The following is a 10,081-nucleotide window of genomic DNA, read 5'->3' as shown; positions in this document are numbered from 1 at the left end:
AAAGTTAAAAAAAACTATAAACAAGTTTGTGTTTCAGAATATTTTTTTCTCTCCCAATAATCATGTCCTTGCATATAAAACTGGATATAAAGCAGTTTAAATAAGTAACCATCCAAATTTAATAACAACCACCTTCAAATTAAACAATAATAAAATGACCTTATTCAACAAATGTTTTGTCATTTTGTGTCTAGATTTTGTCGTTTTGTGTCAGTTTTGTCATTTCGTGTTTTGTTTTTGTCATTTCGTTTCTCGTTTTTGTCATTTTGTGTCTTGCTTTTGTTGATTGATGTCTCAGTTTTGTCATGTCATGTCTCGGTTTTGTCGTTTCCTGTCTCATTTTTGTTGTTTTGTGTCTCAGTTTTGTGCCTGAATGTTTCTTGCACCACTGCTGATAATAAAGTTCACATTCTTAATGCTTAATATTATTCACATAATGCAACAGCAACAATCTACAGACCACTGTATATTGCTTAATGTAAGTTCTTTCTCTGTAGTTACTTTGTGAGCTCAGCTAACAGAAAGTTGAAACTTTTAAAACAGGCACAGAGCTGCAGACACACCTGTTGGTCTCTTTTCTCTAGTCAGCTCGCCTACACACCAAAAAACTGGATGTAGAAGGTATACAATCGCTGAGACGGTGAGAAGACCGTCTTTAAACGATGAACTGTTCATATTGATCTCATCTTTTATTCTAACATGCTTCAATTCAGTTCTTTACAGCCTTGACTCTGTAAGGTTTGATGGCTCTAGCACTAACTTGCAATAGCAGATAGAGTAAAAAAAAAAGAGAATCTGAGCTCCATTTACAATTTGAGACTTGCATCTTTAAAGCAGTGGATATGCGCTGAAAATACAGGCCAAAAACCGCACAAGTGTTTCTGAAGAGGTACAAAGTGAAATCTATGACCTGGACAAGTATGTTACCTGGATTAAATCCAACAGAGCACCTTAAGGTGTTTTAAAAAGAAATGTAGGGCAACACAACCCCTCCAGCAAAGACCAGCTGAAAAAAAAAGCTCACTGAGGAACGGCAGAATATGACTTCAGAAAACTGTGCAATGCTGGATTGAATCTGTCGGAAGAAAAAAGGTGGACATAGGAAGAGCTGAATTTCAGTCATGTGACTTACGCTACAATGAGTTCCTACTGCGAGGACGATATTTTTAACGTAGAGAACTACAGCTCAACTTAGAAGTAATGTGATTACTTTAAAGCAGGGGTGTCAAAGTCATTTTAGGTCAACCCAATTTGATCTCAAGTGGGCCGGACCAGTAAAATTACAGCATAGTAACCTAGAAATAACCACAACTTCACATTTCCCCCTTTGTTTTAGTGCAAAAAAGTACATTCTGAATATTTTCACATTGAAGAAACCATCTTCTTACAAAACATTATGAACAAACAAACTTCTTAAGAAAAATAAATTCAATTTCAACAACATTATGCCTCAGTTTATCATTTACACATTCAAATTTAGAGATCACAGTGTGTCTAAAAAGGCACAAAACATTCAGCTGCAGGTATCTTGAACTGCACAATACAGTATTTTCATTTATTTATGATCAAAACAACTTGTCGAGGTCTAATTTTAAATTCGCAGTTGATGTCTTCTCTGCACTTTGTACTTTGGAAAGTCATCCTGTGGGCCGGACTGGACCCTCTGGCAGGCCTGGTTTTAGCTCATGGGCCATATGTTTGACACCCCTGCTTTAAGATGATACACAGTTGAATCATTTAACATTTAAGTGAGGCTTTTGTCATTTTGTGTCTCGTTTTTGTCAGTTTGTGTCTCATTTTTGTCCTTTGTGCCTCAGTTTTGTGTCTGAATGTTTCCTGCACCACTGCTGATAATAAAGTTCACATTCTTAATGCTTCATATTATTCACATAATGCAACAGCAACAATCTACAGACCACTGTATATTGCTTAATGTAATCCCTGTCCCAGCAACATCTGTAATTACTTTGTGGGCTCAGGCAACAGAAAATTACCTCTTATCATTTTCAAAAGGTCATACACTCCACAAGTTTATTTAAAAATACCAAAATTATTATCAGATGACGCAGAGGGATAATTGAAGCAGAATATCACTGAGGAGGGCCTCGAGGGAGACTTTTAGAGTGAAAGATATTTCTGACGTTGGTTGATGGAAGCGCAGCAAATGTGGCGTGCAACTCCTAATGACACAGCCCCAGAATTTTTAAAATGAAATGTGGTTCTCTTTATTCATTCCCTTCATTCAAACTCCTCGGTTACATATCAAACAGGAGCTGCACTGAATGTTGCACGCAACCTTTCACTGCTCTGGTCTCACTTCACTGCATTTCAGGGAAACAAACCTTCATCACAGGCAAAGAGCTGCTATTTTTTCCCCAATTGTTGTTTGACTGGAGCAAAGCACACCATTCATAAAGAAGAGGCCCACCTGCCTGCAATCCTAAACAACAGCTGCCAGAAAGCTGCTAGATGTGAGTCTCAGATGGCAGAATGACGAGACGCCCAGCAGGCTGACATGAATCATCTACTGATTGTGAGAAAAGCTGTGTTTAATTTGCAATCCATAAAACTTGCAGTACATTAAGCAGACATTATAGACAGTCCAGTACAGGAACTTTTGTGTGTTGTGTCCAATTCAAACCCGCTTACCAGAATCTATGACCTCATACAAGTATCCTGAAACATACAGTTTTAATCTTAAATTACATAATTACACATCCGGTACAAAATGTAGACCTTTAAAAAAGTTAATAAAATATAATCTAGCCATTTTTTTCCCCAAATAATGTCTCAGACTCCTTCATATACTATCACTTGATTTTGGTGTTAAACAGCAATGTTAAGGGACACAATATGAGAGGTGAAGACAGATACAGTGTAGGCGGCAACCAGTCAGGAGTCTCACTAACAATCCTCAGAGAAGAATTTTTTACAATGCAAAAGTAAGCAAAAGAGCATCTGAGATGGTATATTAAAAAAAATGGAATATTAATCATCCAGATAAAATTATGATTTCTGTTCATGTTCCCTTGGGCTCCTCTTCCTCCTCCAGCAGCAAAAATAGACATAGAAACAGCCGTGAAATGAATGTACAGTGCACACATAAAGTATTCAAAGTCCACTGGTTTTGTCGTTAGTCTACATTCAACTCACCATTATGACAAAGCAAAAGCTCAATTATTAAAGCTATTATTATTAAAAAGCTAAAATATCAGATTGATGTGAGCACTCAGACCCTTTGCTATAAGTCACTCTGCCCGACTCCAGCTGCACTCAAACACATCTGTGGGCTGCAAGACCAGCCTCGCTCAAGGCCGTTACACCTGGCGGCAGAATGCTAAAGAGTCTGGCGCTAGTGCTGGAAAGGCAGTGCATGAGTGTTAACGTCCTTCCACCCACGTCAGCTCGATGGCAAGAAACAACATCTTTCTGGGAGGGTGAGAGTCCTCTTGGATGAGACCGAGAGGACCCTTATCTCTGCCAGCATCGTCAAATCGCAAGGCTTCCGATTGGAGGATGCTGGTAGACCTGGACCAAAAGCTCTGCTTCCCACCTGAGATCCCATCCACCAACCTGCGACCAGACCTGGTGCTTTGGTCAGCTTCGCTTAGGCACATTTACATCATCGAGGCCAGAGTGCCCTGGGAGAGCTCAGCAGAGGAGGCCTACAAGCGCAAGAAGTTGAGATATATGAAGTTTGACGTCGATGCCAAACAGCGAGGCTGGAAGGTGAGGGTCCGACCAGTCCAAGTAGGCTGCAGAGGCTTCATAGCCACCTACACATTCTCCCATTTCTGTTAGATGGTAATACTTGGGAAGAAAATTTAATTGTTGAAAGATGTTGGGAGGAAGCCTGGCATTCCTTCCCCAGTGGTGAAGCATGGTGGTGGCATCATCATGCTGTGGGGCAGCAGGGACTAGCAGAAAGCTAAACAGGGCAAAGAAATGGCCTAAATGAAATCCTGGCCCTGTGCAAGGCTATGTGAGAAGATGTGAGGCTGTAACTGCTGCCAAAGGTTTTTCATATTATTACCAAGCAAACGGTCTGAGTACTTATGTCGGTAAGATTTATTCACATCTGTTGCAAACTGAAATGCACGTAAAAATGAATTTTTATGTTTTCATTTTATTTTGTAGTTAATGTTGTTCTTACACATACTAAGCGGGATCTGAAGTTCAGTTTCCAGCTGTTTGTAGGAGTCTTTCCTTTGATTTTATTAAATATTTGCAGCATAATTTAGCAGTAGGATCCATATGAGCGTCTCCACAGCTAAAGAGTTTTTATATATGTTTAAATATATATATATATATATATATATAAAATTTATATAAAATTCAGCTTTTGCTTCATCACTAAAAGGTCTTAATGTAGACTAATGAGGAACCAAATTAAATTAACAGCCGTAGCATAAAGCTGCAACAAATCCTATAATTGTGCACACAATGTGAATCCCCTTTTCAATCCCAAATGTGAAAACTGCTTTAAAGGGAGCGACACCTTTGTATCTGGACCTGATAATGTTGGTATTTTATCAGTAGGAGTTCCAAGTCTAACTAGGGTGGTTAATATATGTGTGTGTGTGTGTGTGTGTGTGTGTGTGTGTGTGTGTGTGTGTGTGTGTGTGTGTGTGTGTGTGTTATTACCAGGGTCGTGGTCATGGTGAGAACGTCATTTTCAGTTTCACATTTGCTTTTGAAAAAACTAACAAAACCAAGCTGTCAGTACAGAGTCCCTTTACATATTTCATGTATTGTACATCCAGAAGCTTCTTCAACTATTTATTCATCCATTTGTTACAATTCGCACATCAAAGGTCTTTAACCCTCATGCCGTCCTGCGGGTCAAAATTCACCGAGTTTAAAGTTTGAAAATGTGAAAAAAAAATCTATATTTTCACAGTGAAACTTCTGATGTCCACATTTTCAGCATTTTTGGGAAATCATTTTTTGGTGGAAAAATGAAATGTTAAAAATGTTTCTTTAAGAACATTCACATAAAAATCAACCAAAATCCAACGAATTTCGTTAGATTTTGGTTGATTTTTATGTGAATGTTCTTAAAGAAAATATTAGACGTTTTACTGCTATATATGTGATTTTTTTGGAATTTTTTTGCTAAATTTTGGGATTTTTTTCAGACAAGGAAACAATATTTTTGGTGCCCGTTAATGAGGACAACAGGAGGGTTAATGAAACTCTTTTTCTTTGTCCAAATTAGCATGTATGCTCAGGTCATGTAGAAAAAATATGGCAATATTTTTTTTTTTAAAAGTGCATCAATAATATAATAGAATATTAAACTGATACTAAGTGATAAAGCAAATGATTTATCTTCTTATAGCAGCCAATTTACAGTGCGCTGTTAGTACTTTTTGCAGTGTTTAAAAACAATCTTACACGTCTTAGCCCATTGTCTGTAAACTGTATATGCTGTTTCGCTCTTTCAATGTATAAACCACATAAACCAAAAAGCAAAAGATCATTTCCTACCCTCCAAACAGATGTCGTAATGGACTCAAAGCATGCTAATTGCCCTCCGCTGATCAAAAACCCCAACGTATACCGACGGTAAACAAACAAAATGTGGAGGCAAGCGGAACAAAACCCCATTACAGCAGTTTCTCTCCTCAGTAATTCAACTCTGCATAGATTTTAGTTTAAGACACACACAGGTAAGAACTTAGAACAGTACTATGAAGTGGAGAGAGAAGATGTACTTTATTTCAAGTGATGACTCCGTCCGGGGGGCTTCTCTGGGTGCAGAAATCAGCAGAGGTCCTAGTGTTCAGCAGGCATTCTGGGCTGTCACAGAGGCACTTAGAGGAGAAAATAACACAGAGGTATTAGTCATATGGCAAGCTGTCAAAAAAGTAATCGCTATGATTAACATGAAAAAAGAATTCTGAAAAAGACTCAAATGTAAATTGTGAGACTGGAGAAGTGAGGATGCATTTACTGCAATTTAAGGTCTCCAGGTTTTTTCTGTGAGACTGAATTTATGCCACGCTGTCAGCAGGAGAAAAGCTTTTCAAACTTAGTGACATTTATTCACTGCAGCCCTTTTCTGACGTGGGACACGCAGCAGTGTGCATTCATCAGTCTGTTAAAATCACTGACAATGAATTCTCGCAGTCAGACACAGGTCACTAAATGTTCTTCTTGGTTTTATTCAGCCAAACTTATCACAGTGATGGAGAGAGCTACGAGAAAATTGCCATTGATGAGAGATGGGACAGATTGTTACGGGATGTTCTGTTATACCGCTTTAATTCAGACTGCAGCAGAGATAGCATATTCATTCCCCCAATGCCAGTCTGTGCATATTCAATACGTACCCTGGAATCTATTGTAAGTTCTGGTTTCTCGTAGGACCGGTCGGAGCTGGTCCTAAATTATTACATATTAGTGTTGTCACATGATTGATTTTTTTGTGAATGTTCTTAAAGAAGCATTTTTTAACATTTCTTTTTTCCACCAAAAAAAGTTCAAAAATTTCCCAAAAATGTCGAAAATGTGGACATCAGAAAATATATATGTGAAAAAATATATTTTTTCCACATTTTTAAATTTTAAAACGGGTCAATTTCCCTCACAGGATGACACGGGGGTTAGAGTGCATTGTGGACTTAAAAACAGACCTACAAAGGTCCGTTCCTACCCAGGGAGGTGGTACTGTACCGCGTCCTCTGCAAGGTGGCAAAGCAGGGCTTCTCTGACAGCAGGACACGGTGGGCTGGAGGGACCACCACTTCTCCGTTCCTCTGCAGGGAGGCACACCTGCGAAATGTCAAATCCAGCTTCGTCTGGATGTTGCTGGAGCTGTGGGCGCGCTTAATGTCAACGGGCTCGTGGTTCCCAGTCTTTCCATTGACCAGCTGCACTTTGCAGGTGTGTGAGTCACAACCAGGGACGACGTTTCCCTTCCTCTCCTCTGATGCCACTGCAGTCAGGGTACCGTTGGAGAGGGACAGTTTGGCTAAATTACTGCTGGCCAGCCTCCCCAGCTGACCGTGGCCATTCATACATGTATCTTGTCCCCTGATCGGTGACCTACTGATGTCTTTCTTCATGAAAACAGGCTTGAAAAAAGACAAGAGGCTGTCCTGGCTCCGAGCTTCCTGCCCCCTCTGCCCCCTCCTGTCTTCAGACTGAATAACCATCTGTAATAAGTCTTTTTGTGCCCTGGAGGTCGCCCCTGTCTGGACCTTGCTTCTTCTGAGTGTAGAGTCTCTACTTGGAGGTGCGCTGTGGCTGATGTGACCACCTAGAATAGCCCCTCTGTGCAGCTGGAAATCCAGGGTTCTGCCCTGGTCTGGCCTCCCTCTTTTAGAGGATCTCTGCCTCAGAGAATCGTCATCTCTGATGTTAACGTTGCTGCCGTTTCCAACTCCATGGCTGATGCCTCTCTCAAGATAAGGTCTGCTCTGTCCCTCTGGTATTTTAGGGGAGTAACAAGTGTCTGAGCTGAGTCTGTCGGTGCAGCTGAGGCTGCTGCCACTGGGTGAACTGCAGTCCTGTCCTGCTTCAAACACTCTTCCCTGGACACTCCTTTGTGGTGGGGTGGCCACCAGAGAGATAATCGGGTCTTTGGTGCAGCGTGGCCGGCGCCCAGACTCCAGGTACTCGACCAGCTCACCAGACTGCGCCTGTACTGAGTGTTTAATGCGGTCTTTGGATCCAAAAGACCACCGCAGGGGAAGAACTTTGTTCAGAGTCTCCTTGGGTTTAGTTGGCGATCTCATGCTTACACTCCTGCCTTGGGTTCCTCGAACAAACTGACTGACTTCAGACACATCTGTAGGAAAATACACAATATATTAACTTCAATTATAAAGACATATTTGGAATGTTCTACAAGTTCATTTGGCAGATGCTTTTATTCAAAGTGACGTACATCTGAGAGTGGATACCGCAAAGGCAAGAATCTAGTCAGGAGAAAACAACCTGGATAAGTGCCTTAAAAGGCAGTGTGGGAGGTAACAGGACTTCATTGCAGCCTCTCAAATATATTGTGAAACGGATTTATGCCAACACAGTATTCAAATACATGAAATATCTAGGGGCATTCCATGACAACTCATGAATCCCCGCATTTCATGTCAGATATTTTCTTGAAGAAACTAATGTAAAAACTTCTATTTAATTCATGACATGGTGCAAAACCACAAACCTGTGCTCTAAATATTTCACTTTAGTTATATTTTTGGAAGTTTGGCCCTTGTAACTAAACAGTTCAGTGCTTTTGCAATTTATTTTTAGCCCCCCCCAACTGCACATTCACAAACCCCAAAGATAATTTGCAACCAAACAGTTGTTGCTCATTGTTTCACAGTAATCAGATCAGTAAATACTCTTTTTCTACCTGAAAAGAGGCAATCTTGAATATTCAAAGTTGTTTTCTCCTTACTTCTTACTGTCTTGCAAGCACATTTTCATTCTGTGCAGAACTAATAAAGTTCTATTATGTATCATAGGTTATTTGGCTCCATGTTAAAAATCCTTGAAGTTTTTCATTTCTATTATTCACTGCAGATGCATCAAAAGAAAAATTATTTTCCAGTCCCATACAGTATAATTAATACTTGAAAAAGCTAACCTTTTCATACTTTTCACTGGCTGTAATATTGCATTCAGTGGTTTCGTTTGATAAAATGTGTTTTTAAAAAAAAATCTCTATATGACACTTGCATTCACTGGCCACTGTATTCATGTGAAATCCAATTTAATCTAATGCAACAGCTATGCCATAAATCTGGACCCAATCAGGTGAAAAAGGTGATTAGTGATGCTTAAACCTTCATTATCAGCTCTTGAGGATGTGTATAGTTGTTGTTCTGATACAATGCTGTCGTCTGAATCTATATAGTCTGCACAAGTCTGCTGACTTTGGGAGGTGATACATTTACATCACACGGACCTTTGAACACTAGAAGATCCGCAGAGTCGAGTCATCATTACTTGTATAGCACATTTAAAGAGCAAGTGTCAATCAAAGTAAACACTGGCTTTAGATTTTCACATAAATTCTGAAATTTTGCTAAGAGGGCCAAACTTCAAAAAACTAAAAAAGCATCTGCAATAGAGCAAACGAAAAGAAAACCCTCATGAAGGATAAATGAGTCGGCATGGAATGAATGATAAGCATTCAAAACATTTAAATATTCAGGATGGTTTAGTTCAAATATTTGCACATTCAAGATGCTCTGATTCAAAAGCAGACACTGACAGACAACCTGAGGCAACATTTCTTCTTTCATAAGAGTTAGACCAGAGCCTTGATGCCGCTCTCTTTCCAAATGGATGGAAGTCTGTGGAAAAAGTTCTGCTTATAACCACTCAAAAATAGCACAATGTTGTTTTTGTCATTTGATATTTGTGCAGTTTTAAAACAAAATACGGTGTGTCACTGAGTGAGTTTTAGATGCTCTGGCAGTTGGATTTTATTCTCTTTGGACAGTGTTTGTGCAAAACCAGCCGAGCAGCTGCTATATAAATTACATGGGTTTTCTATTTGACAGCATCTTCTCATTAAATTTTAAGCAAGACAATGGATAACTGTTCTCTAACACTACAAAGATTTGAAATTAAATACAATATTGCAACAATGTAGCATTGCAAAGCTATCCTATTCCACTTTTTGGTGCTGCACATTATGGTGAAGTAAAACTAAAACAACTTTGACACCTACTTGTTTCCACTCTTCTTGGGGGTTCTTCTCCAAACACTGGCAACTCAGGGGACTCTGGAGCCTGTGTGGGCCCCAAAGGTCCAGGGATGGGTCCGCCTGACACCACGCTGCCCCTCTTACTGCCCCCCGTCAGTCGGACCAGCCAGTGGTCGGAGGCAGATGAGCTGGTGGAACCTATGAACACAGGTGAATTGAGTTTTGCTCATCGATTCATGTAAACAACACACCAAGAGACAGAAGCCTGCCAACAGCCACAGCTATGGCTCCATATAAGTCACAGTGGGGGAGAAAAGGGAAGAAAGAGTCCTGCATTTAGACAGCTAAATGAGATCTGACACCACAGGGGAGCATCAGCATTTCCATCCTTCTGTGAATATTCTCATTATGCTGGAA

The 10,081-nt window shown here is 40.0% G+C and overlaps 1 protein-coding gene across 1 annotated transcript in view; it reads right to left on the bottom strand.

The window, feature by feature from the left end:
• Window positions 1–2,528: 2,528 nt before the first annotated feature.
• usp43b (ubiquitin specific peptidase 43b) overlaps window positions 2,529–10,081 on the bottom strand; it is a 115,578-nt gene continuing 108,025 nt past the window's right edge. Inside the window, exons 14-16 of the mRNA XM_022190698.2 lie at window positions 9,689–9,862; window positions 6,659–7,795; window positions 2,529–5,816 (exon numbers count right to left, since the gene is read on the bottom strand). Of these exons, the coding sequence (XP_022046390.2) occupies window positions 5,806–5,816; window positions 6,659–7,795; window positions 9,689–9,862 (1,322 nt within the window). The 3' untranslated portion in view covers window positions 2,529–5,805. The remainder of the gene's footprint in view (window positions 5,817–6,658; window positions 7,796–9,688; window positions 9,863–10,081) is intronic.

The sequence above is a fragment of the Acanthochromis polyacanthus genome, chromosome 21, assembly GCF_021347895.1.
Source record: "Acanthochromis polyacanthus isolate Apoly-LR-REF ecotype Palm Island chromosome 21, KAUST_Apoly_ChrSc, whole genome shotgun sequence".
Classification (NCBI taxonomy): Eukaryota; Metazoa; Chordata; class Actinopteri; family Pomacentridae; genus Acanthochromis; species Acanthochromis polyacanthus.
The sequence above is the reverse complement of the archived record's forward strand: the minus strand, read 5'-3'. Positions and strand labels throughout refer to the sequence as shown.